Raw genomic sequence first — 27,753 nt, 5'->3', positions numbered from 1 at the left:
CATGTCCGCAAGGGGTGGTATACAATTGTCTGGAGTTTGCACTGGAGCCCTCCCCGCAAGGCAGGGCAGGCAGGCATGCGGTCGTGCTGCTCCCGTGGCCCAAACTCAGACCCTAGCGCCGCAGAAGAACTGCCGGGACCCAGGGACTTATCTGGTGCAGAGTGAGGAGAGCTGGGCCGGCAAAACACTCCCTTAATATAAAGGCTACAAGATCGTTTATTTCAGCCCTCAAGCCATGGTCTTTTTTCCGCAGTGCAGCAACTGGACAATAAAGAATGTTGGAACAGCTTTTCCGGGGCTGCAGCCGCTGTGCAGCAGTGATGGCACCCAGGCCCCAGCAACGTGACCTCTGGGGCGGCAGCAAGGTGGTCCCCTGTGGGAGGTGCACGGCTCCGAGCTCAAAGCATGTGGAGAGAAAAGCCCCAGCGAGGGGGGAGGACCAGAGCAAAGCTGAGTGCTCAATGCCCTAGGGCTTATTTATCTTCCTTAAACTGTTTCTGCCAGCTTGAAATCGCTTGCAATTTCAGATGTGGGAGACATCCCAGCCCCCGGCCCTCACCTGGGTGGCAATGGCTCTGGCTGTCTTGCGGTTGTCCCCCGTGATCAGAACCACATCCACGCCCATGCTCTTCAGTGTGTGCACGGCCAGGGCGGCCTCCTGCTTGACGGCATCTGCGATGGCGATCATGCCACAGAGCACACCTGTAGGAGACACCACAGGTGAGCACACGGGGCAGAGCCCTGGGCAGCCTGAGAAGCAAGTAAGACTTCATGATCCGGAACAGTTTTCCTAATACCATGTTACACGCCAAAAGCAAAACACCAAATTATACAACAGAATATGGTTTTGATTTTTTTTTTTTAATTTACATACATTTCCAGATGCATAGAAAAGTCTGGAAGGACTGTTAAAAGGTTAATAGTGGCTCTCCGAGGGGTAGGATAATGAGGGAGTCCATTGTTTTTTATAGCTCTCGGAATTTTCCAGATTTTCTGCAAGGAACATCTCTTGCTTTGCAGAATGCCTGGCTCATAATAACTCAATACCTGTTAGCTATTAAAACATGAGAAAGACAACAAATACAACAAATGCTACTTAAAAAGCGACACATGTCCAAACAGCTAGAAAAACAATCCTTCCTTTCTGTCTCTTCCTACAGAAAACACTTTGTAGATTTTTTTTTTTTTTAGTGACTCTTTAGGTACTGACACAGGAAGGCATTCGAGGACTGGGGACTGAGGTGTGACGGGAGCAGTGAGGGTGAGGATGTGTAAGAGGCACTTTTAATTGAGCTATTTCCAGCTTGACAAGCTGAGGGGGCTGTGCGTTTAAAGGACTCGGGAGAAGGCATGGCAGTGGGAGCTGGAAAAAAAAAGAGAGAGAGAGAGAGAATGGGAAAAGAGGAGCGTTCAAAATACAGCAATTAAATTATTTCTTATTTGCATGTAGTTTTTACTTCTATTAGCAGAAACTAACATTAACAAGGTGATTCTAATCTACTTGAGATGTAAAGCCCAGGATATAACCTGAGTACTAAGATACATACAATCTTGAGAAGCTCTGTGAAAGCTGCAGGGGATTTCAGTATGTAAAGCATCTTAGAGTTAAAACTATTAGGAAGTCAACTGCCGTTTCGCCTGCAGTGATAAATGAGAAAGGATGACTTTCAACTGCCAACCTGGGCAGATGCAAACGATGGTGGGGAAGACAGTTTAGAATCCCAAGAGCAAAGAGGCTGATGCCGTCTTCACTCTGGTGGCAAAGATGGAGGTGGCCAGAGGGGGCCTCAGGATTGCCAATGAAGTGAAAAAAATGGCAAGACAGCCTTTTCGAAAATAGAACTAAAATTAACAGTGAGGAAGATTTACTTTAAAAAAAAAAAAAAGGGGCCTCCCTGGTGGCGCAGTGGTTGAGAGTCCGCCTGCCGATGCAGGGGATACGGGTTCGTGCCCCGGTCTGGGAGGATCCCATATGCCGCGGAGCGGCTGGGCCCGTGAGCCATGGCCGCTGGGCCTGCGCATCCGGAGCCTGTGCTCCGCAACGGGAGAGGCCACAACAGTGAGAGGCCCGCGTACGGAAAAAAAAAAAAAAAAAAAAAAAAAAAAAAAAAAAAAAAGAAGAAAAGGACTCTATTTCTGCCTGACGTCTCCAGCTTCACTTGAGTGCAGAGGACAGGGGAGAAGAGCAGTACCGTCGATGGCCACCAGGATGGCCGTCTGGCCTTTCATCTCGTGATCGGTCATCGCGTCGCTGATGTCGCTGGTGACGGTCAAGCCGTTGCGCCTCATCCACTCTCGGCTGCCGATCAGCACAGAGAAGGTCTGTGGGACCGCATCTGCTCAAAGGAGTGTGTGGTTATTCCCAAACAGCCCAAGTTCACTGTGAGAAAGCACTAAAAACCATGGGGTGGTTTCAACAGCAAAACGTCCACTGACGGTTCTGGAAAAACCACAACCTAGTCAACACCTCTTGGAAAACCATCCTTAAAGAACCAGGGGAAAAAGAATAACCAACATGCAGAACCGCGGTATGAATTAAAACATGTAAAGATGTTACAAACGTATTAAACACCGCGTAGTGTACCTACTGGCCTTTAGGGGTGTCTGCTGCTGCAGGTAGATTGGGTTAGAATTAGGATTAGAAGCGGTTATTTGGTCAGCGCTGAAAGCAGGTGTGGACTAGACCCATCCCTGCTTGGTACAGATGATGCAAGGTGAATCAGCCAACAACCAGACTCCGTGTATGAAAGGTTTTGAAGCTATACCTCCTAAAAGGCCAGCTGAGTCTTGTACCTGTCACCTCTACCTTAGGTGTCACTGATAGACCAGTCCCCCTGGAAGGCAAAGGAAAGGTCACCCCAGGGCTTTAACTTGCTATAAGGTGGTAATAGCTTCTAACAAAATCTAAATCAAGATTTAACTACTAACATACTTAAGAGCAAACACTAGACATGGGTTTTTTGGTTTGGGGGTTTTCCCACTCTCTTATGCTGATGGCTAGCACCCTTTGAATAAGAAAGGCCGTTATTCAAAAAGGAGCTGTCCCTCCAGTGTCCCTTCTTGGCTTGGGCAGACCATTTCCATTCACTTTCCCTGACGGCTGCCAGCTCTGTCAATACGTCACATCCCATCAGAGTTAACCACATGGAGTTTTCTTGTTTAGGAAGAACAAAAGGAAGACTCCCATCTGCCTACCCTGCAGCTTACGAGTCTTATCCCAAGACTAACCTGGGCTAAGAAAGAGGAGACTCGAGACTAGGGAGCAGGTAAGCAATACTCCACAAATCTAAGTCACACACTGCTTTTGTCTGCCATTAGCGTCAAGATTCAGCCATATCGAAGAACACGAGAGAAGCTGCAGGCTTCCCTGGGAGACAGGCGTGTGGCGCACCAGCCCTGAGCCACCTCCTCCGCAGTTGGGAACCACGGGGCGAGCCTGGCGTGGCGCTCTCCATGGCTGGGCCCAGCCCCTGGCGGGCCGGGCAGCAGAAACCGAGGCTGGGGATACCTGTTTCCACGGGGACGCTGCTGACCCCATTCAGGTGGGCGGTCGGTTGGCCACGTGGGCGCTTGCCCTGGGCCAGGATGCCCTCCACGTTGCTGACTTTACAGCCGATCCCACAGCCGGGCACCGCCTGGAAGTCCGTGCAGTATCCCAAGGTCTCTGTGCCAAGTTCCTGGGAAGGAAAGTGGGGGAGAGGAAGCAGAAAACAGAGGTGAGTCGAGAGGGAGTCAGGACAGAGGTGGGGGTGAGGCGGGGTGAGAGCAGCGGACACCAGGAATTTAGAGGGAAGGGAGGGATGGGAGGAGAACTGCCGGGAAAGGCGAAGAGATCGACGCTTAAGTCAGCAACTCTTTCTCTCTTATGTGACACAGTCACTTAAAACAGCCTCAACTCCCTCCTAGAGTTTGGATGCCTGGGGAGAGTGGACGGGCTGCAGTCCAGAAAGGAGAAAGGCAATTCACATCAAACACCCCAAATGAAGGGCTGGGGTCGGGGTGGGGGGGTGGTGGCGGGGATGAAGGTGCCAAAGGGAGGAAAGGTTTTCTTTTTATGTTGCAAATAATTTCATAAAAACGATGGAATAGGTAAGTGGTAACAAACTATTTGAAGGCCATCAAGGGATAATTGCCCATGGCCAGACCCTGGTGGGGAGGGCCGATGTGGCAGGAGAAAGGGAAGGGCTGGGGTTATCTGGGTAACAGAACCCAAAGGAAGGATGCCTGGGGGTGAGCAGAATTCGTTCTGAAACATCAGGAGGATGAGAGGGGAAATAGCCACACCCTATACAAAGGACACGACAGGAAATGGGATTGCTGAAAGATTCCCTGTCCGGGAAGAGTTGTCAACTTTTCCCCAAGGCATCCATGTCACCTTCTACATTTACTGATAACTGTCCTGTTCAGACAGTGTACATGTTTTCAGGGCAGTATTCTGGCACATTCTGCTGCCTCCACGCGCAGACTGAAAACAGAGAAAGCGAACTAGGCCCTCTCATCTGCAGAGGTCAGAGAATGAAGGCTCCCCCCTAGCTGTGCCAACAACCCACAGTCCTCTGGTCACTTCTGCTGCTTCCTCTCCGTCTCAGGAGTCCCCAGTGGAATGGATTTCTCCTGACCTGGCCCCAAGACCCCCTTCGTTTTAGTATCCCTTTGCACGAAGCGCTCGCTCATGAGGGACTGAAGACGCCTGTCTCCTCCCCACCCGACCATCAACTCCCAGCAGGCAGAGCTGCATCTTATGAATTCTTACTCCCCTGAGCTCAGGATGCTCAGGAAATGCCTAATGAATGGCCATTAGCTCATTAACACTGAACTGTTTTGTGATGATCTGGAAACGTGACAAGGGACCTGCTGCTGTGCGCTGCATCCCCACCTGCTCCAGGGGGCCTGCTCAGCAGTTTCCAGACCACACGAGCCAAGGCATCCGTGGAGGCAGCTGATGTGGGGGCCAGGGGCAGTGAGGAGGAAAGGCGTGTGAGGAGGAAGGAGCCCGGAGTCTTCCGGCCCAGCTGGGGAGAGCGGGGGAGCCAAGGGAGCGAGGGCCCAGCAACGCCCAGTCCACCTACCTCTTTACAGTATCTGGTGACTGCTACGCCCAGGGGGTGCTCACTGCTGGCCTCCGCAGTCCCCACCACAGCGAGCACCTTCCGGAGGGGCAGCGTGGCCACGTCGATGAGCAGGAGGACCCGCATGACTTTGGGGGCCCCATGGGTGATGGTGCCAGTTTTGTCAAACATCACAGTCTTTATCTGCCCAAAAAACCACATCTCAGTGACCAAAACACATATGGAAGGGACTCTCACAGTTCTCACAATCTCAAGGCAGAACTTCACTCAACCCACCCCAAGCAGGTCACAGTACACTCCTTCGTGACACGCTACAGAATCCTCTGCGTCCATCCCAAGGTCCAACCACTACCACTGCCAAAACATTGTTTCCCTCTCTGCCTAGTTAAAAAAAAAATCCACACTCCGGCTTAACCTTGACCAGGTGGAGCCAGAAGCCCTCACTCTGATGTGACAAGGAGGCATCACCGTGCAGTAACACCGTGCGGCCTCCTCCTCGGGTTGGGTCAGGAGCGTGACCCTGGGGGGTCTGTCCATCTCCCGGTCCACCGCTATCTGCCGGGTCAACCACTGTTTTCTCCGGCCTGCATCAGTGCAAAAGCCTACGGAGAATAGTGTTCTCGAATTCCAAGTTCACAAAAGGAAGGGAGTGTTCCTTGGCCATAATAACAAGTAACCACAGAGCTAGTCTGGGGACCTGTGCCCCTTGGCCAGTGGCAGCTTGGCACTGGTCCCCATGGGTCTGGGCTCAGTCAGTCGGAAGCAGCCACACTCGGTGCCTGAGCTTGCATGGCCGGAGCCCACCAGTTCCCTCGCTCCACGCTCCCCTGGACCCGGTACAAGGTCAGCCCTTGTTGTGCTCAGACTGCGCGCCGCAGGCTCAGTTCTCCCTCATTTAGCGAACAACAGCTCCGCTTCTTGTGTCTGACTGAGTGGGGCATCTTCACCACTATTAACTGGCCTTCCTCTGACAATCCTGGCAGCTTCTAGTCCAGCCCCCGCTCCGCCGCCAGGACGATCTTCGCAGCGTGCAATCCAGCCCTGCAGGCGCTTCACCCCCGCCCCTGCCCCCGTGTGTCCCTGCTGTTCTTGGTTAAGCTCTGGACCGGGACTGAATAACCCTCCAAAGCCCTTCAAGGCCCCTCTCTCCCCTCCTTCCTCCCTCAGTACCCTCATCTCCTGTCAGTTTCTCTCTCTTTCTGGTCCTCATTTAGTTATTGAGAAAATAACTGTGGAGTGACTCCAACGTGCCAAGCACGGGGCAAGATGCTGGGGACACAATGGCAGGGACGTGTTCACGGTCTCCAGCCCTACGGAGTCTGGGACCAGGCAGCACGGCCCCCCTGGGTCCTTTCCACGTCCTGGTCCCGCAACCGGGACACCCTTCCCGACCTCTGTTGTCAGCTGACAGGTCTCAGACCTCCCCTGAGCACCTGCACCAGCGCCCACCCCGTCCACCACACACACGGGTCTACGGTTAGGCCCCTGAGGAACTGTCCTCACGGCATCTCACACTCTCTGTGGCGCCTGCTGCTTGCTTGCTCCATGCCTGTCTTTCCTGCTGGACTGTAAGGTCCTTGAAAGCCAGGGCCCAGCACAGGACCCACACAGAGTAAACGCTCAACAGATACCGAAGAAATAAAGGGAGGATGGAAGGCTGGGGACTGCTGGGCTGAAGGGAGATTCTCCATAGACACTGCTACCTGCTACTCCACCCGAGGTCCCAGGACCCTCCCCGATCACGCGGAGACAGTGCAGCTACTCTCCCCGGAGCCCGACCACCTGGCTGTGAGCCCGGCGCTGCACATTTTAGCTGCAGGCCTTTGGCAAGTCGCCCGGCCCCCTCGTGCTGCACTTCCGTCACCCGTAAAATGGAAACAACCAGCACCCACCTCAGGGCTGTCGATGAGGTTAAATTAATATTGATACAGCATTTAGGTCTTTGACCGTGAGCTGCTGCCGGTCCTGTTGTCATTCCCAGTTAGTCCTGGCTTCCTGTTTTACTTAATTAGTAGTGCTACCCTCAGTCCTCTTTCAGGTTTTTCTCTGAATATGAAATTTAAACAGGTACTATTTTCACTAGGACTCTCTAAGTCAAAAAAAAAAAAAAAATCACGCAGCATACATACAGCTACAAAATCACCCCAGCCAAGACCTCGAAGGAAGCGGGGGCCAACCTTGTGGGCCAGCTCCAGAGGCTTGCCTCCCTTGATGAGGATGCCATTCTGGGCGGCCACTCCCGTGCCCACCATGACGGCCGTGGGCGTGGCCAGGCCCAGAGAGCAGGGGCAGGCGATGCACAGCACCGTGATGGACGTCTGGAATGCAAACCGGAGGACCACCTCTGCCTGGGAGATATGCTTGCTGGACGTCTGACGAGAGGAAAGAGACAGAGGCAGGGTGAGAGTCAGATGAGGCATCCCACGGAATTCTGATCATATGAGAACATTCCACTCTGTGGTGGCCTATATGGGAGTAGCATCTAAAAAAGAGTGGATATATGTAACTGATTCACTTTGCTGTACAGCAGAAAATGACACAACCATGTAAATCAACTCTACTCCAGTAAAAATTTAAAAAAAAAAAAAAAAAGAACATTCCAGTGCAGGTGGGGGACCTGAACTGGCGTGATGAGCTGGGCTCCAGGAGACACGGTGTATCCCGCTCTGCTTTGCAGGTATCACGTGGTTCACTTTACTGCTCCATATCCTACTGTTCCAACCTGATCCTACAGGCTTTCCTCAGGCAAAGGCATTATGAGAGGAGAGAGGCACATAAAAATCCCTGATAGGGGAAGAGCACAGGCTCTAGAATTGGACCACGTAGGTCTACATCCTGGCTCTGACACTCCGTGTCTTAGCTTCCTCACATACAACATGGAGGGAATAATACCCAGCTCACAGGTTTTTGTAAGGATTAAATGAGGTAACATACATACAAATACATACAAACACAAATATACAAAGTACAACACCTGACGTAGGAGAGAGGAGTCTGAGAAATTATAGCTATTACATTATCATTATGATTTTTATTATTATGAAAGCTTTAAAAAAGTATAGCTCTCCAAGGAATCAACTCTAAGGTAATAATCATGTGGGAAAAGATACAAGGATATTTCTCACAGTGCTTTTTCATAAAGGGAAAAAACTGGAAACAACCAATGGGGGATTGGTTAGTTAAATTGCAGGTATGGTGTGCATAATGGAATATTATGCACATGTTAAAATGATGATGTATACATACTGACATGGAAAGATATCAGTAGCATTGCTGAATTTAAAAAAACAAGCATAGGGGCTTCCCTGGTGGCGCAGTGGTTGAGAGTCCGCCTGCCGATGCAGGGGACACGGGTTCGTGCCCCGATCCCGGAAGATCCCACATGCCGCGGAGCGGCTGGGCCCGCGAGCCATGGCCGCGGAGCCTGTGTGTCCGGAGCCTGTGCTCCGCAACGGGAGAGGCCACAGCAGTGAAAGGCCCGCGTACAGCAAAAAAAAAAAAAAACAAGCATAAAATGGCATGTGTTGTGATTTAATTAGTGCAAAATTATCTGCCTATATCTCTAGATAGCCTTTCAACAATACTGGAAAGATGTTCACCAAAGTGCAGAAAAGTGCATATAGGGATGGGATTTGGAGCCATCTTTATTTTCTTCTATTTTTCACCACTGTTTCCTTTATAAAAATACAAAACCAAAAAAATACAGGTCTCCTTCCCAGTTACCTGGTGACACATATTGGTATGATTATTTGCATTCTAACGTCTTGAGTTATCTTGGTTTATCTTTCAAAATGGCTAGTATCTCTGGAGAACAACTGAGAGATGCTGTATTCACTTAATTACAGTAAAATGCATGTTTTCTAAATCGAGGATATAGACCACAATCTCTTTAGATCCGTCTACCCTCTATTCTTTGACTTTGAAAGGCAGATTCTAAAATAAGCTACCTTATTAAGGGTCATTCAATTTTCACAGAAACAGTTTGATTTCAGTAGAAGGACATGCTGTTTAACACATAATGTGATTTTTTAGAGGTAAGGATGAAGTGTTGTATTTTTATTTTTTTTTTAACCTCCAGAAATTCTTGTCAAAATCACACCTGGCATTCTGAGAGGAGTGGGGTGGACTTCTAGAGGTTGACACGAACCCTGTCTCTACAGATGACTTGTACAGAGCAGAGTGACAACAATGTCTTAAAGGAACATGCAGTACCTCATTTGTCAGCATCCTCCCTGATATTGCAGATAAAAACAAAAGAAGTGAAAGTAAGATGGAAAGGTAGGGAACAGCAGGAAGCCACATATTCCAACTTGTTTAGGACTGAGTTTCCCACAGCCACGTGCCAATGAGCTGCTCTCCCACAAAAGCCAAACTCTTTGGCGGTCAGGTGCCATAATAGCCACTGGCAAATTCTAGGAATACAGTCATAGGCTACTCTTAAAACACTGAAATCTCCCTAGATGTCAGAAAGTGTTTCACTTGGACATTTTAAGATAGGAAATTTGAGGGAGGAAAATCATATCTAAGTGAATGACAAGTACACCAAGAATATGATATGCCTTTAACTATGGATAAAAAATTTTTTTAAAAGGAAAAAATTATCTATTCTATATTTCCAGTTTCTTATTTTATGGCTGTAAGTTAAAATACATATTAGACTGGGCTAAGTATGAGATATTTTAAAAAACAAGGTAAAACATTGTTCTATTCACTGGGCAGTTGTCAAATACTACTCCAAGTGGGCCATTAGCTTTTTATGTCTCTCCAGGTTTCTCCAACTCAGCACTACTGACGTTTGGGGCCAGATAATTCTTTGTTGTGGGGACCTGTTCTGTGTGTTGTAGGATGTTTAGCAGCATCCCTGGCTCCTATCATACATACTAGAGGCCAAGCAGCACCCCTCCTCAGCCACGACAACCAAAAACATCTCCAGACATCACCAAATCAAAACCACTCCCAGCTGCGAATCACTGATGTTTGTAAGTTCTTATTCCTGAAGCAAAAAAGTTTTGTATTTTTTTTTGAATTTTGACAAAACTGTATTTCCTACGATAGTATTCTTCGTCCACTTTTTAAACTCAAAGCTATATATTCCATTGCTTCATATATAATGTTTAATAAATAATTATTAAAAAGCTATTAGTATTACTTGGGAAGCTGCAAGGTTAGATGGTCTATATGGAGGTAGCCAGCAAAAAATCTATTTTTCTTAAAACTGGTTAAATAATATTATCATGCTATTGTGACTGATGTGACCTATCTTCTGTGATGTGTGCCTCATAACCTCAAAAATGGCCAATAGTGCAAAATGTAAATGCTTTAAGCATTATACCTGAGAGTCAGTGGTGTTTGAAATTATCTAACCAGAAAGCAAAAGGCATCTTTAGTAAAAACCTGCAGGAGTTGCGTAGTTCCATAGCCAGGATTGTCCTACCCTGGCTGAGGTTTTGCTGCCAATAAGTGAAGCAAGCAAATAAGATGTAATGGGTAATTAAAGCCCAATGAATCTAAGACATGAAAAAATAGGATTAATGGCAATCGATTATTTAAAACCCAACAAGCACACTGCCCACAGCATTCAACTTACAGGGAAGTATTTCTGAACAACACCGAAATCAATAAAGCCGATTACAATCCATACCACCAACGTCAAAGTTGAAATGATGATGATAAATGGGACAAAATATCCACTAAACCGGTCAGCCAGTTGCTGAATGGGTGCCTATGGAAATAAAACACGAAGACCACGGGAAATTACAATCTCCAAAGAAATAAACTGCCACAAGCATGGACAAGGACTGGGATTCCTAGCTCCCTCATTAACTACATTTATTAGTCAGTCTCTCTACTCAGTAAAATCTGCCTGATTCTATGGGACTCTTGGAATAATTTCTAGAGAGAGGAAGCTGAAGTTATATTGCTTTTAAAATTCCTTCATGGGACTTCCCTCGTGGCACAGTGGTTAAGAATCCTCCCGCCAATGCAGGGGACACGAGTTCAAGCCCTGGTCCGGGAAGATCCCACACACCGCGGAGCAACTAAGCCCGTGCGCCACAACTACTGGGCTCTGCACTCTAGAGCCCGCGAGCCACAGCTACCGAAGCCCGCGCACCTAGGGCCCATGCTCCGCAACAGGAGAAGCCACTACAATGAGAAGCCCATGCACCGCAACAAAGGGTAGCCACCGCTCGCTGCAACTAGAGAAAGCCTGCATGCAGCAACGAAGACCCAACACAGCCAAAAATAAAAAATAAATAATTTTTAAAATAAATAAATAAAATAAAAAATAAAATCCCTTCATTACCTTGGACATCTGAGCCTCTTCTACCAGCTTCACAATCTGAGCCAAGGTGGTGTCGTTGCCCACATGGGTGGCAGTGATGAGCACGGAGCCGTGGGCGTTCATGGACCCGGCGATCACCGTGCTGCCGGGCTTCTTCGTGACGGGCATGGCCTCTCCTAGAGGTGGAGAGAAGACCAACGCCACGCGCTAAGCGCCGTCGGCATCCCTGGGGCATCCCAGGGTGCTGACGCCCACCCAGAGGGACGGAGTCCTCACCTGTGATGAGGGACTCGTCGGCCATGGTGCTGCCTTCCAGGACTTTCCCGTCCACTGGGAACTTGCCCCCGGGGACGACCTTGATGATGTCGCCACGCTGCACCAGCTCCATGGGCACCTGCTCCTCTCTGCAACAGACGCCACTCAGGTTACACTCAGGGGCCGCGCACGGGAGCTCACCCTCCTGGCCTGTCACCCAGGCCGGGTTCTAGACAAACCGCCTGCTTTACACTGAGCGGCAGTAACCACTTTACCCGCCGTTTACAGACTGAGTCAAAACTGTGCAGCTGCTAAGTACCAGGCACTGTCCTAGCTCCTGGGAAGCCAGCTGTGAGCAGGACAGCCGAGTCCCGACGCTCATGAGGACAATTCTGTGGAGCAAACAGACAACAAGCAAGATAGTCCCAGGTCTTAAATAAGTGCTGTGCTGACAACGATGTGACTGGAGGGCTTCCCTCGGTGGTGGCGGAGGAGGAGAGAAGTGGGAAGGCCTCACGCGAAGGTGACATTTGAGCCGGATGACAAGAGGGTCCCATATACGGGGAAAGAAAACTCAAGGGAGAGGAAACAGCTAATGCAAAGGCCCTGAGGCGGGACGGAGGGGGCCTCTGATAAATAAGAAGCCAGCAAGCATGGCTGGAGGGACACGAGTGAAGCAGGCAGAACCCGGACCGTGTCGGGTCTTGCAGGGCAAAGTGCGGGCTTCGGGTGTTAAGGTTTTCAGTGGGAAAGTGACATAAGCTGGTACACATCTTCAAGTCAGCTCTCTGGCTGCTGCATGAGAATGGGCTGTAGGGGCAACAGTAGAAGCTGACAGAGGAGTTCGGCTATGGCAGCAGTGGCCTGGGCTGGAGACGGAGGGAAGAGATGCCCGGGAACTTTGGGGGGCATGACGTGTCAGCAAGCTGTGTGTATGCGCTGAGCGCAAAAGAGAAGCAAGCATGAGCTCTTCGTTTCAGTTTGAGCAACTGGGTGGATGAGAAGTTGTTGAATGAGATGGAGACGCCTATGTAGAAGCGGCCACGGGAGGGCAAGGGAAGAGGAGAGGAGATGAAGATCTCTGTTCTCACGTGTCGGGTCCGAGATGCCTACTTGACTTCCATGTAGACATGTCAAATCGGGAGAGCAGGGAGCTGAAAACTGGATTCGGGCTGAGACTAGAGGTCAAATGGGGAAGCTGTCACAATAGAGATGGGATCTAAAGCCTGAAATGGTACGAGCTTCCTCAGGAGTGTGCCTGGAAGAGAGACCTGGGCCCTGGGACATGTGCATGTCGGGAGGCTGAGCAGGCGGAAGGGCCAGCGAGGGATGGGGGCGGAAAAGGAGAGAGTGGGGCCTTCAGGAGGGAGCACCCATCGCATCGCATGGCATACGGGGAGGTCATTACCTAGACACAGATACGTGTAAAACTCATCACGCCGTACACTGGGGATTCATGTACTTCAGTGAAGGTAAGTTATCTCTTAATAAAAAAAAAAAAAGGCGTATTTTAAAGGGACAGAAAAGGGGGTAGATGCTGGTGAGAGGCTGCAGTGAGGATTAAATAAGAGCAATGGTTGATCTGGTTCATGGAAGTGACGTGATGTCTTTGGCAGAAGGGATCTCAGAAACTGGTGGAGGGACAAGGTTGGCTGGAACGGGCTGAGGAGAGGCTGGGAGGTGAGGAAACAAGAAAGCAGCTGAAGACAACGCTCAAAAGAAGTTCTGCTGCGTGAAAGAGAAGAGAAAAACAGCCGTAGAAGAACCTGTGGCTTAAGACAGGAAATTGTGAACTGTGAGTATGTGTGAACTGTCTGCTGGGGAGAATGGTCCCACGGAGAGCGAGAGAGACAGATGGGGGGACAGGAGGGGACGACAGGAATAGAGTCATCCAGGGAGCGAGGACGGCTTTGGCAGCATCTCTCTGAAAGCGTCACAGGGACCAAATTTACTTAACTGTATATGTAACGTTGGCTCATGAACCAATGGTGAGGAAGTCAGAAAAGCAGGGGCGTAGAGCAAGCAGGGCTCTGAGGTTATTTGATGCCTTCCTTTCATTCTACAGAGACTACATTTAAACTATCACAGAGAGAGGGTGCAAAAAGCCACCTTATTGGAGAAGGAAAACCAGACGTGTATTGAGTGCAGGAGCTGTGCTCCATATTGACATGAAGCCTCCCCAAACCACGTGAGGTAGCTGACAGTCACCCCTACTTGTTCCCAGGTTGACCTGAGATGCTGCCTGTGGGCACCGAGGGCAGGGCCAGCGGGCCACAGTCAGTGCTGGTGACTTTGACCATCACCTGACGGATGTGTTCACTGTTGACCGGCCTCTATGTACCAGGCACTGTGCTGGGCTGGGGTTACACACAGGACAAAACTCTCAGGTCTATGACCTAGTAACTAAAGTCAAGCTGGTTTTTGTTTGTTTGTTTTTGCGGTACCCGGGCCTCTCACTGTTGTGGCCTCTCCCGTTGCGGAGCGCAGGCTCCGGACGTGCAGGCTCAGCGGCCATGGCTCATGGGCCCAGCCGCTCCACAGCATGTGGGATCTTCCCGGACCGGGGCACGAACCCGTGTCCCCTGCATCGGCAGGTGGACTCTCAACCACTGCGCCACCAGGGAAGCCCCAAGCTGGTTTATTTAAGTTCAGCAATGGCCACAGTAAAAGAAAGGGAGCACAGAAAAGGAGAGACCTTTAAAGGGGAAGCGGGCAGCAGCCTGAGTCTTGAGTGCTGGGAACAGATGTGTAAATCTGTTTGGTGGCTGGGGGGACAGTACATAAAAAGAAGGGAGGATCTCTACAACCGAGAATATCCTCTGCTTCTGTTTAAAGTCTCCCAGAGATGGAGACGCCCAGGCTCCAAGACTGCCCTCCGAGAGGCCCGTCTGCACAGCCTGGAGTTTACCGTCCACAGCGGTCTCCGCGGCACGAGAAGCCTGTGTCAGAGAAGGGGCAGCTGCTCCCGTAGAAAGGAGGTGACGACGGGGCTGTGGGCAGAGCCTCCTCTCCCACAACCTGACTCCTAAGCTTTAAAATGTTTGCTTAAAAATCGTGATTCTTGCCTCAAATGTCCACTGGGTGTCTTTCTAAGAAATCGTTAGTGAGGCTCAGCTCCGCTTCACCTAACTTTGAATTTCCCCTTTGATCTGAATTAACCATATCTTTCTTACTCTGAACAGCTGAGTTTATGGGGAACAGCCCTCTAGGGGGGCAGGTGGCTCCTTCTGGTGAATTCCCAGTCGCATGTCTGCTTCGGAAGCTCATGTGCCCCAAACGCCACGCTGTGGGAATACAGCTTTTTCCGAGCATTTCTTCAGCTCTGAGGGTTTCTGCCGGCAGCCTGCTCACCTCACCTGTGCCCTCTTCTCTACTCTCCTGCCTCATCTAACACAAAGCAAAAAGACAAAGGAAAAACGTACAAGAGAAGGGCCACTGGGCTATATAAAATTATAATTCCGTTTTCCTAATTATACTTCAACGTGGGCGATTGGGGACCCGCTGTGCAGGCCTCACCGTGTCAAGCACACGCACGTGTATGATGCGGTTCTTTAACATCTGACAGTCATTTCATGCATTCAACTAGTGAGGATCTGAGCACCTGCTATGTAGTCCTAGGACGACTGGAGGCACCAAGTGCTCCAGGCCCCAGAGGACAAGGCAGTCTGACCAGGGGACAAGAGGTCAGGCGAAGGGGAAGGAAGAAAGGCGTTGGTTGGAGGGCGGGGGGGTGGGCGAGTGCAGGGGTGCCTCCTCCTGGGACCCGCCAGGGGGGTGGCCGGGAGGAGACGGAGGGATGTCAGGACCAGAGGCTGAGCCCAGGAGGCACAGGCGCAGATGCCAAGTCTCACGTGCGCGTCTAGGGATGCGGACTTTATCCTAAACCTCCGGAGGACTGGCAGATCTGTGCCTCCAAGAGCTGGATGGTTTGCATGTGGAAAACATCAGGAAGGAGACAAGGCTGGAGCAGGAAGCCAGGGAGGGGCTGTTGCGGGGCTTTAGGGGAGAGAGCCCGGTGGCCTGAACAAGCACGGCAGCAGTGGGAGGGGCAGCGGCCGGGGCCACCAGAGCTTGTGGAGCCGGAATCAAGAGGACAGGGACCAGCTGTGTGGACGAGGGCAGGGAAGGGGTCGCAGAGGACGCCCACTGAGATCTGACGTGGGTTTGAGAATGAAGATGCGGGGTCGGGGGACACAAAGACAACAGGGCCAATGCTGAAACCCCGACTATCACCCACATTTAAGGAATGAGGGGCGCGAAGAGAGGGCACAAAGGGAAACGCAAGTAGCAGCTAGGGAAGAAATTACCACTGATCATCTACGCAGATGCTCCTGTCACCCAAACTCCGGGCAGAGAGGAAGGACACGTGCCCCTGGCAGAGCGACAGAGGGAGGGACGGGCCGAGTCCCTCTGAAAGGAGCCAGCTGAGGCGTGAAGCCCCGGTGGCCTGCAGGAGGCGCTGCAGACCTGTCCACGCCGGCAGAGGCCCAGGCCCTGCAGGAGGCTGCCTGGGGCCCCTGGCACAGCACACGCCACGTTGCAGGAGGCGAGAGAGCGGCCCTGGCCCTGGCAGGGCAGGTGTGACCACGGCCCGAGCACCCCGTCAGGAAGGTGGGGTAGGAGTGACCACCGCCGTCTGTCTGACGGACACGAACTGCAAAACACAGGAGGGGGCCCAGCTCCAAGCACGTGGTGGCCTGTCTCAGGCAAAGCCAGGAGGAACTCTGGTCTTCTGGCTCCTAGCTTAAAAAGCGGTACCACCACACGTGATGGCAGAAGCCAGGCACACAGTGTGGGAAAGAACCGGGAGATGCCAGGTGTGGCCCCGCCCTCCTTCGGCATCGCGGCCGGCCTGAGCCTTCTGGCAAAGACTCACATCTCCTCGTTCTCAAATCAGTGGAGCTGCCCGGGCGCTGGCATCCTGCCGTCACAGGCCCTTCGAAATGAAAGGCAGAAAGTAAACGCAGCTGTTCATGGCTCAATTCCCAATCTGAACGTCTGCACAGCTCAGGCACTCTCATGTCATTAATTTATGAGAAAAAAGGCAGCCAAGGTACACAACCGTGCAGAGCCACCGGAGCAGTCACAAGCCAGCCGCACTGTCACACAGGCTCCTCCCGGCCAGGAGACAGGGCAGCGGGAGGCTGAGCGGGAGGCTGCGTCTCCAGGGGCCCAGCCCCCTCTCTGCTGCTCACCTGCCACGGACTCTGGACAAGGTACTTCCCTCCCGAGCTGTGGGCTCCTCCTGAGGACAGGCACTCCCCCACGAGGAAGCCATCAGGGTTACATTCGATTATCTACGCGCAGTGCTGGGTAGCATACATGGCACACGGCAAACTCTCCAGTCTCAGCCGTCACTACCATAATTCTGATGATTACTTAAAAACCAGTGTGCAGGCAAAAGCCGGTGCTGCTGTGCTTGGTCAGCCTGAGCCTCGGAAACTCTCAATCCTCACGTCTCACTCACTGGCCCACGGGCTCAACAGAGGTTCGCCCAGTGGCCCTCGGGAAGAAAGGGACCCGCCTTGGCCTCAGGGGTCTGTATCTCGGAGACACAGCTAGGAAACCAGCCAGAGTGTGATGGACCGGAGGGTGCACGGTGGGAGGGGCACCAATGGTTGCTTCAGTAGCGGAGAGTCTGAAGTTAAGTCGTACTGGATGGTAAGAATCAGCAGAGACGGGGACACTGGAGATGGTTAAGAATTCGACAGAGGACGGCTCTAAGCAGAGGCCCCGGCGGGGGGATGCCTCTTCTCCCACCGGTGCAGTGGGGAAAGGCAGCTTTGCAGGCTGAGTGACAGGAAACGGATGGGTTTCCCATCACAGTTTCTATTTTCAAGTCAGAAGTGAGATCACAGGCTAAAGGGGAAAGTGGTGGGGCCAGAGAGATTTCAGGGATGCGAGGGAGGCCTAGAGATAACCATTGCCTAGAAGAGGAAAAGGAGGCTGACCGGGGAAATACAGAAGCCTTAATTTGTAAAAATGCCCCCGTTATTAAATATGCTTTAAGAGTCAGTATATGTAAGTGTAGAGAACACGGGCTCTGCAACCAGCAGCGTAGGTTCTGTCCTCATTCCACTACTTAATTCCTGTGTGACCCTGGGCCAGTCGCATAGCCTCTCTGAACCTCCATCTCTGCATCTGTACAATAAGGGTAGTAAGAGTCCCTTCCTCGTAAAGCTTTTCTTTTGGATAGATTAAATGCAAACAGGTTAGTACAGCATCTGGCAAACAGTAAATGCTATATAAGTCCCAGCAATAACGACAGTGAGCATTATTGTTTTTAATGTCTGCCAACCTGAGAAAGAAGAAAAATAGTTCTCCCATTTTTATTCTTTGGCAAGTTGAACCCCTATCTCTCAGCCTGTCCAAATCCTCCAGATCCTGCAGGCGAGACCCAGCTCATACTCCATGTTCTGTGAAGCTCTGCTTGACCACCACTAGCCTTCCTCTCCTAGGTTCCAGAAATGCTGGCTGTACCTCTCACTCATCATCTAGCAAACATACACCCCCTTGAACCCTTGCTTATCTTTTAGTATATAAATGCTTTGTTTACTTAACTGGACTGAGACGGGGCATCTCACTGTACTGTCTTTGCCAGCCCTCACCAGGTCTAGTGTCATGTCCTTCACACGATAGGTGTGTGAAGTGTAGCACACAGGCTGATATAAATCGATCAAGGATGTGTGACAAAGACAACCCACCTGATGATTAAGTTGTCCTCCCCAAGGGTCACGACGGTGGCTTCCGTGGCTTGTAGAGACATGAGTTTGGCGAGGGCTTCTGAAGTTTTGCTCTAAGAAATAACCAGAATGTAAAACGAGAGTGATACTAAGCTGGCCTGTGCAAACCCAGACCATTAATCACAAGGCTGGTGTTAGAGAAAACTCTGCAAGAAAAGGCTGCCTCCGTAACACGGCCCCTCTGCACGCCTGCGGGCTCTCCCAGGATGAGTGTCACTCACTGCCCATCAACACACAGCCGTGCCATCACCGCGCTGAGTGGACAGTGCAACTGAGTTCTATGAATTACATTTCAGATTGAAGAAACAACGCCAGTCTGCCCAATGACTGTTTTCTTTTAAGTTAATTTAATTTCTTTTAGGACCTGAGTCCCACTCTCTTATATTAGGATACACTGAAATCTGGGAACAATGCAGGGTGCTAAAAATGGCACGACCCTATGGTGGAAACGTGGATTTCTAGACCAGGAAGCTACACACTCAGTCATGTACCAAGAGGTGGTATGAGCTCTGACCCGAAATCCAGGGTTCTTTCCACTGCACGATGCATCTGAACAAAGGTTTTAACAATTAACCAGATTAGCTGGGATTTCACAAGCAGCGAGACCGGTTTGGAGATTAGCGGTCAGAACACCTAATAATACGTAGGTTTCACGTTCCTTTAAGCCTTGCCCTAGATTGTGTATGATTAGTAATTCTAAACATGGTGCCCAGATAAATTAAGGTTTGTGTTACTGAGGAAAGTTCTTCCTTTAACCTGAGGCTGCACTTACCTTTGCCACGTGTTCCAGCCACCGCCCCAGGGCAATGAACACGAAGAGCATGGGGGGGGTGTCAAAGAAGGTCACCGGGCTCCTCTCGGCCTTCTCGGCGATGGCCACGATCAGGATGACGAGGGAGTAGACATAGGCAATGCTTGTGGCCAGCACGATGAGCACGTCCATGCTGGCCGCCCGGTGTCTCAGAGATTTGTAGGCCTGCACGTAGAAGTACCAGCCCCCGAGGAACTGAAAGGTGGTGAGGGAGAGTGACCTTTGTGACAAGGCCCCTTGGGACTGTAAATACCCTGGGCTCCCCCTCGACGCTGACACTATTTTTTCCTCCATAAGGGACATGGATGAAATGTACTTCCTGATTCAGAGGACTTCTGGCCACAGGAGTGGCTGATCCAGGGAGACCTTTAAGACCCAGAGCACTGGACAACCTAGATGTCCAGCAGTAAGAGAATGCTCAAGATGGTGAAAGAAATCATGGTGTGTTCATACTGTGGACAGTGCTAATGCGGTCCCTGAAGACAATGTGCTAGACCCCTAACCACTGGTGTGAGAGATGTACACAGTACATGGTTAAGTGAAAAAGCCAGTTATAAATCAGTGTATCTAGTATTATCCTATTTCGGCCAAAAAAAGGCCTGTGTCTATAGTATGTGAACATGTACACACACATACATATGCAGGTAAATATGTGTTTTTTTCTATGCAGATGAAGATCTGGAAAAACCAAATTGAGCCTATAAATACTTGCCCCCAGATAATCCTAATTAATATTAATTAATTCTAATATTCTAATATTAAGTCAGTTTCATTTTCTATTCCAAAATAAATGGAAGGCACACTTGCCACTAGAAATACAGCTAGCTACTTAATGCGGTCCCCAGGGCTCAAGTAACACGAAGCCTGCCCCTTTTAAATTATGATTCCTCAGGACCACGTTTCAGTCATTCAAGCCAAGACGTGGAAGAGAGCAGCGTGAGCTCCAGGGTGGTCCAGCTTCTGCTTCTAACATCGAATTCAGCTGAACAATAAGCAAACAAGACACAGTGGATCACCAAGCCTTGCCACAGGGGGCTGCTGTTCCAGGGGGAGTCTGGTCATCTGTGGAACTGCCGGTGAAACCAGGCTCTCTGTCATCCCCCATGTTAGAGGACGCCCCCCAGCTGGTCATAAGACAGAAAAAAGCAGCAGCCGGCTGGGTGGTGGGAAAGCGGCAAGGAAGCTGCACTTGGAGCACTCTGAGGGGCTGTGCTGGCCACACATAGGCACGCTGGGCAGGTGTGCCCACCCCCCGATACGCACCTGAACAAAGGTACACAAGATAAAGAAGACGAGGTTCAGGATGGACAGTCCTGGGACGATGTTGTGGTCCAGGAGCATAGACTCGTGGGGCTTGTGGCTGGGTATCAACATATAGATCATTAAACCCATGACAGGGATGCCAAACACCAGGCTGCACAGGAAAGACTTCTTCCACCTGGAAAGAAACACAGCAACACCGACATATCAGGTACGCCGGTCACCTGGCTTCTGGCCCCGTCCCCTCCCGAGGACTTGGTTTGAGACTGGCCTCTGCCACATGTCTGGGACAGACCAGCAAAGGCTAAAGTGAAAGCAAGGCTCTATCCCTACATTGGCCATCTGAGGGGAACATCAACGGTCTAAACTTCACTGCCAAGGATGCTCCAGAGACGTTTAGACACAGCCCCTGCCTGCCTGTGGCCGACGTGGCACCTCCCATCTACAGGTGAGGCAACCGAGGTCCAGCAGCTGAAAATTCAGCCCCAAAGAGGCCGACCATCCTCAGCCTATGGCTGGTACCGCTCTTTTTTCAAACCGCAATCGTTTACAGACTCCCAAGAAAAAAATAGATAAAAGGAACATTTCATTAGTATAAACTTATACATTCAACTTTTAAACTATTACTTAAAATAGAGTCAGTGTGAACAGTGCAGCTGCCTTGATGAAGTTTGAAATCGGGGTCACAGGTGACAGCCATGGTCTCACATCAGCCTCACCATCCACAAAATTCCAACCAAGTGCTCTTGGAAGCTGTAGGAGGCATAGCCTCAATGCCGATCTGAAGACCACGGGCCTGCGAGATCAGAGTCTTACACTCCCAGGCCCCCGCCTCCAAGCCCCGAAAAGACCTTGCTTCCTACCCCACTCCTCTCAGCCCGACAAACTTCCACTCATTCTTTGAGGCTCAGATCGTGTGTCCCCTGCTTGTTAGCTTCCCAGACTCCCCAGAACCCACCTGCACCATTGCTCACCCACTCTTCCCAGCCCAACCGAGGGCCCCTCTAAGGTAGGAGTGACACCCTATTCATCCCTAGCACCCGGCACAGTGCCCTGCATACAACAGCGGGCTTGTGTTCATTGAATGAATGAGTGAATACATCTGCAACAGTGAACGAGCTCAGGTCTCCTGCTTCCCGAGCCATTTTCTTTCCACTTGGCCATAATTCATGTCCTCGGATCCTAGATCTCGACCCACTCCGGTAAAGTCTTGAGATACTATAAAAGAAAGAACCCACTCTTCCCTTCCTCCCAACGTAGGTGCTGTCCAATCTGTTAGCGACCAGCCATAGGTAAGTATTTAAATTAAAATTAGTTAAAATGAAGGGAAATTAAAAATTCACTTCCTGAGTCACACTGGCTGCATTTCATACTGGGCAGTGCAGATATAGAGCGTTTCTGTCACAGCAGAAGGTACCGTGGAACAGCATTGTTTTAGAGGATTAACATTACAAGGGTAAAGGCAACTAATTCAGCAGAAGGCGCCGTGGAAGGTGGAGGAAGCAGGGACACCAATTAGCACCGAACGAGGTAGAGGCGGGCCAGGGGAGAGGCAGCCCTCAGAGCTCCAGTTGATCTTCTGTGTTCTACCTACTGCTTTATTTCCAGCTTGTGGTCCAAGTGATGAGCGCTGGGGCTCCTCTGGGTCAGGGAGACATGAAAGCCGATTCCCTTGTTATTAAAAAGAGGAAACAGGAAAGAAGGCACTTGGTTAAGACAGGCATCGGGAGAAACCATTTTACATCTTTGGAAATAAGAAAGTTGATCTAGGGCTTCCCGGGTGGCGCAGTGGTTGAGAATCTGCCTACCAATGCAGGGGACACAAGTTCGAGCCCTGGTCTGGGAGGATCCCACATGCCGCAGAGCGGCTGGGCCCGTGAGCCACAACTACTGAGCCTGCACGTCTGGAGCCTGTGCTCCACAACGGGAGGGGCCGCGTTGGTGGGAGGCCCGCGCACGATGAGGACTGGCCCGCTCGCCGCAGCTGGAGAGGGCCCTCGCGCAGAAACGAAGACCCAACACAGCCAGAAATAAATAAATAAATAAATAAATAAATAAATAAATATATATAAAAAAAAGAAAGTTAATCTAAAACTGCCTCACAGGACTGTATTGGTTTTTCCGCTCATGACTTCTGTCCCCATGTCACTGTACAGATCCCGTCAGAGGTTCCACGGCGACTGCTGCTCCTTCTGTGGGCAAAGGCAGCAGATGCCGGGAGGTGACTTAGCACACCCTGAGCTGATCGATGCTGAGTTATAAACTCGGGATTTGTGAGCTACAAACTCCCCAGTATCAAGTGGTCGGGAGTATCGCTCTCTGTAGGAGGAAACTGAAGGTCAGAGCTTAAACTCCCGTCCAAAGCTACAGCATCATCGGAAGCGCTGAATCCAGCTGCAGGTCCCCCGGCTCCGGCCCAGGCCTCTCCCAACGAGCAGACCTTGGCTCCGGCAGTATCTGTGGTTTTCTCAGGGATTATCTCAAGCAATTCTTTCACCGTTTTGCTCCTCCACCCCCTCTATCTTATTTGATCTGGTCGCTAAATCTCTGATTCCCTGTATAAAATTATACAGGAAAGGTTGTCAGGAAATGTCCTGTCAGTCAGCACAATGTAGAGGGACCCCGGGACTCTGATGTTGGGATTTTACACAAAAATTAAGAGTTATGTTGGAAGAAAGAGCACGTAAGGCCATCTAAAGGCAGATCCTTTGCAACTAATACCGGCCTAATTACATCAGGAAAAGATGCCCCAGAGATGCCGGAACGCGGGCCAGACATTGGCAATATACCTCAAGTAAGAACAAGGAGGCGACTGCAGCAGGCTGGGCAGCTGGGTGGAGGCCAGCAAGGATTAGTGCGTCAGTTGACTTCTCTCCCTCATTAATGCCTTATCACTACTGTTCTGTAAGACCCATGGGGTGGCAGAAACTGGATGCCCACTGAGCTTGGAACTAGGAGATCTGGGTTGGAGTACCAGCTCTGCAACCTTTAGCTGGGTACCAGGGATCAAAGTCTCCTAACCTCTCTGGGGGGTCTCTCCTCATCTGATAAAGAAGCTGCATTGTCTGCCTTTAAGACTGAGGCCCTGTATCAACAGCAGTATTTGCACCTCAAAGAGCTCTGCATGGCCAGACAACAGACGGCATGTCTCTTAACACACACACACACACACACACACACACACGAAATTTAAAGCAACTTGAAGCCTGCTACGAGATGTTTCATTTCATAAGGAATTTCGTAAGCAGTAGTTTCTGCTAAACTTCACCATTAGTTGTTATGAGTTTATCTTGTTCGGTTTTGACCGTCTTGACCCGTTCAGATCACCAGTAGTGCTCACCCTCTCCTGGTGTGATATGATACAGACCTGAGAGAGGACACAGAATGCCTGTGGACAAAGTGAGGGGACGATGGGGGTGGGAGTACAGACAACTACTGTGATTGATTTTCCAAAGGAGAAATGACTGAACTCTCCACCTGTAAAGGAGGCCTAGTATAGTGGTCAAAGGCAGTGTAATTCTTCCCAACACCAACATTCCTTTGGTCTGTAGATACGTGGCACAGATGTAAATATGACTTAAAAAAATTACAATTAGGCAATTTTTGGGGGGGGCCACACCGCATGGCTTGTGGGATCTTAGTTCCCCAACCAGGGATTGAACCCAGGCCCTCGGCAGTGAAAGTGAAGAGTCCTAACCACTGGACAGCCACGGAATTCCCACAATTAGGTAATTTAATACCATGTGCCAGGAATCTTGGCAATACTGCTGTTTCTCAGGGAATATCTGAAATTAAAACAATAATAATGTCTTTTTCTCCCCATCTTTTTCTTACCCATTCACTGATTCCCCCCCTCAGATTATCTGATATTTACTAAACCCTCACAAGTTGAGCCACCTTATTTCCATGGGAAATCTTGAAGGATTTTAGATTAGGTGATTTTTTTTTTTTTTTTTTTTTTGCTTAGCTATACTTTGCTCATTTTTCTATGATGATTATACATCACTGTTTTTAAAAAGGTGGGTACAATATGTTTTTGATAAATGATTTACCTCGATAATTTTGACAATATCCCGCGGACCGATAATTTCAGGATCAAACTTCACGTGGGCTTTGCTGGTGGCAAGAGCCACAGAGGCATAGGTGATGCCGTTCGTCCTTGTGAGTTTGGACTCTATGTTGTGAACACAGGAAGTGCAGGTCATCCCCGTGATCTGCGGCAAAGGATGACAAAGATCCCACTGACCGAGGATCCAGAGGATCCCATCAAAGGCGCACAGGGAGCTGGGTTAACAGGCGGCCACAAGTCTGTTCTCCTTCCCAAGAGGCTGGACTCACAATCCCCAGGTGCAAGATTTTCACCCCAGACATTCCCGCAGGAGCCTCGGGGATATAAACAGTGGTTCTTCCTCAACTCACGTACAGGAGACCAATCACTAAGCAGATGGCAAAGACGGAGGCCCAACTCACAGCTCTGCTAACAATGGGCTTTCACAGCACTCTACGCCCTGTGCTGGTTATGCATTTCTGCCACCCCGTGCTGTGTGCACTGAGAAAGCAGTTCCAAGTGAGCCAGCCACCCCTGTACGATGCATTAGGCAAGCTGGACAACTCACTCTTCTGAGTGTGTGGTCAGCACTTCCCAGAATACAAATTAAATACAGACATAAAATGCCTGAGCATGGGATGACAATACAACTATAGGACACTGTAATAAGAAAAAAAAAAAAAATTGTTCAAAAAAATGTTTTCACCTTCCCCACTGATAGTCTTGCTCTAGATTTCCACACCGTAGTGTGAGCAGAGATGTGCACCTCGGGCCCTGGAGGTCTGACCCAGTGAGTACTACACTGTGCCCCTCTGCACACACCGAGGCCCAGCCAGAGCAAAGGATTTGCTCTGCAAAGAACACCACTTCTCAGGAGCTCAAAGTGCCACTTGTGTCCGCAGTACTTTTTCTTCAAACATTTACTTACCTACCGCTAATGGCAGTGACTAAACACAGCAAGGAAGTAAGACCCTTTCACTTCGGTAAACAGCGTTACTCACTTCCTTGTGGATTCCTTCTAAGCCTCCCTTTATTTGCACAAAAAGAGCTTTGCACAGAAGTGCTTGTGAACACAGCATATTCGAAATACTAGAGCTATCTTCTGTCCTTGATGATTTGTTGACTAGCGCCGCTGGCAAGTGGGCAGACAGGAAACAATACCAGCGCCTCGTCCCCCCTGCTCCCCAGCAGCCCTGGAAACAGCACCACCCCCGGCGTTCACCCCGGACTGAGCGCCTGGGGACACTCTGGTCACCAAGTACCTTGTAGACACGCCTGTGCCTACAAGGTGCCCCCGGCTGCCTCGCTCACTCCCATCCCGTCCCGGGGCCTCTGGCATTCCAGCTTCCTTTCGGCCTCACGGGACGTGTTCCTGTTTGACTCCCTCAAGCCACAGGCTCAGGACAGCCGCCGTCTCCAATTCCTCTTCCTCCAACGCCATTGCCTCCTCCTCCCAATACCCTGATGCGCCTGGCGGGACCTGGCGGGACGCGCACCTGCGACTTTCTGACATAGTGGACATTCCTTCACCAAATGAGCAGGTCCTTGTCACTGGCTTCAAAGGAAAACCCAATAGCAACGAACAGGATACATTCAAGAAGGGGGGAACGTCCTGACCACAGCCCCGGCTGCCGTCAGAAGGCCTCCACGGGCTGTCTCAGGCCTGCACCCCCTGGCCCCCGCTCCAGCCCAGCCGCCGCGCTTACAATCAGCTCGAGGTCGCCGTCTGAGCCCGCGTAGTCCTCCATCACCTCTGCCTCGAAGCCCAGGTTCTGGATGAGCTGCGCTATCTCCAGGGGCTGGATAACTTCCGGATTATACTTCACCTCTGCCTTTCCAGCCATCAACGCAACCAGCACAGACAGAATGCCTGAAACCAGCAGGGCACAGCTGGAACACTCCAGGCAAGGCCTCTGGGATGATGTGTTCAACATAAGCTAACAAAGAAAAAACTCTGCCCCAGAAGGTTCTAGAACAGTGGTTCTCACACTTGGCTGTGCATTAGGATCACCTGGGGGGGCGGGGGGGGAGGGCTTTTAACAATCACCTGACCAGTGACTAACTCTTAACCCAGACCAATTAAATCAGAATCTCTCAGGGTGGATACCAGGCATCTTTTTTCCCTTTTTAAAGCTCCCCAGGTGACTCTAATGTACAGCCAAGCGTGAGAGCCACTGTTCTAGAAGGATGCTCCTCACACTTTATTGGGCATATGACTCACCTGAAGCCCTGGTTAAAGCAAAGACGCTGGTTCAGTGGGTCTGGGGCAGGCACGGCCCATGCTGCTGGCCCGGAGGGCGCTGCTCTGAGGCAGGCTCTGGGGGACACAGGTGTGGGCACACACCTCAAAGCAAGGGACAGCATCTGCAGCAGGCAACTGCTATCACATAACGGGTGTACTGTTTTCTCCACTTCCAGACACAGGAGAAAAAAATCATTTTCAAAAGTGGTTTTCCAGGGCTTCCCTGGTGGCTCAGTGGTTGAGAGTCCGCCTGCCGATGCAGGGGACGCGGGTTCGTGCCCCGGTCCGGGAAGATCCCACATGCCACAGAGCGGCTGGGCCCGTGAGCCATGGTCGCTGAGCCTGTGCGTCCGGAGCCTGTGCTCCGCAACGGGAGGGGCCACAACAGTGAGAGGCCCACGTACCTCAAAAAGAAAAAAAAAAAAAGTGGCTTTCCTTACTCTTTTTCAGTTTTTAATAACTTTCAGGAATGAAAAAGAAATCCCACGGACTACCTTGCTACCACTGTTATTTAGTTTAAGGGGGAAAGAAAGGCTCATTCATATAAATGAAAGGAATGATGTGCTCTAGAAAGAATGTCATAAGGGATAAATATGAGGGATTCAAGTCGGGAAGAGAATCATGGGCCCTGTGAGACACAGGTTAGCTTCTGAGCCGCCAGCCCACGGGCGACAGAGGAGCTCCTAGAACACGTTGGTTTGAGAGCCACCTTCTAGAGCTCCAGGAAGCTGTAGGCTTGATGAGCAGGAGGCAGGAAACATGTCATCCTTGAGCCTGAGCAGAAGGACCCACGTACAGAGCCACAGGAAGAGAGAAGGTGACCCCGGAGGCCGGCAGAGTCACGGTTAAGATATTTTCCAAACAAAAAATTGGGACAGGATTTTCGCTGCACTCTCAGCTTTAAGAAACCAGACTGGAAATGTCGTTTAGAGGACAAAACTTTGGCATTTCCGCAACACGCTATGATTTACGACGACAACAGGGCAGAATGCAGGCTATTTATGTGTTTGACCATAAGAGGCTTTGGAAGGGAAAACCACAC

The 27,753-nt window shown here is 50.6% G+C and overlaps 1 protein-coding gene across 1 annotated transcript in view; it reads right to left on the bottom strand.

Moving 5' to 3' along the window:
* Positions 1-27,753, bottom strand: part of ATP7B (ATPase copper transporting beta) — a 53,473-nt gene that overhangs the window by 4,398 nt on the left and 21,322 nt on the right. The window contains 14 exon segments of the mRNA XM_082602058.1: positions 560-702; positions 2,193-2,336; positions 3,509-3,677; positions 5,070-5,252; positions 7,247-7,441; positions 10,657-10,791; positions 11,374-11,528; positions 11,629-11,756; positions 18,312-18,403; positions 19,123-19,356; positions 20,425-20,599; positions 22,016-22,092; positions 24,474-24,635; positions 26,176-26,339. Coding sequence (XP_082458184.1) covers positions 560-702; positions 2,193-2,336; positions 3,509-3,677; positions 5,070-5,252; positions 7,247-7,441; positions 10,657-10,791; positions 11,374-11,528; positions 11,629-11,756; positions 18,312-18,403; positions 19,123-19,356; positions 20,425-20,599; positions 22,016-22,092; positions 24,474-24,635; positions 26,176-26,339 — 2,156 coding nt within the window.

Source organism: Mesoplodon mirus (genome assembly GCF_964341445.2).
Source record: "Mesoplodon mirus genome assembly, chromosome: 17".
NCBI classification, from domain to species: domain Eukaryota; kingdom Metazoa; phylum Chordata; class Mammalia; order Artiodactyla; family Ziphiidae; genus Mesoplodon; species Mesoplodon mirus.
The sequence above is the reverse complement of the archived record's forward strand: the minus strand, read 5'-3'. Positions and strand labels throughout refer to the sequence as shown.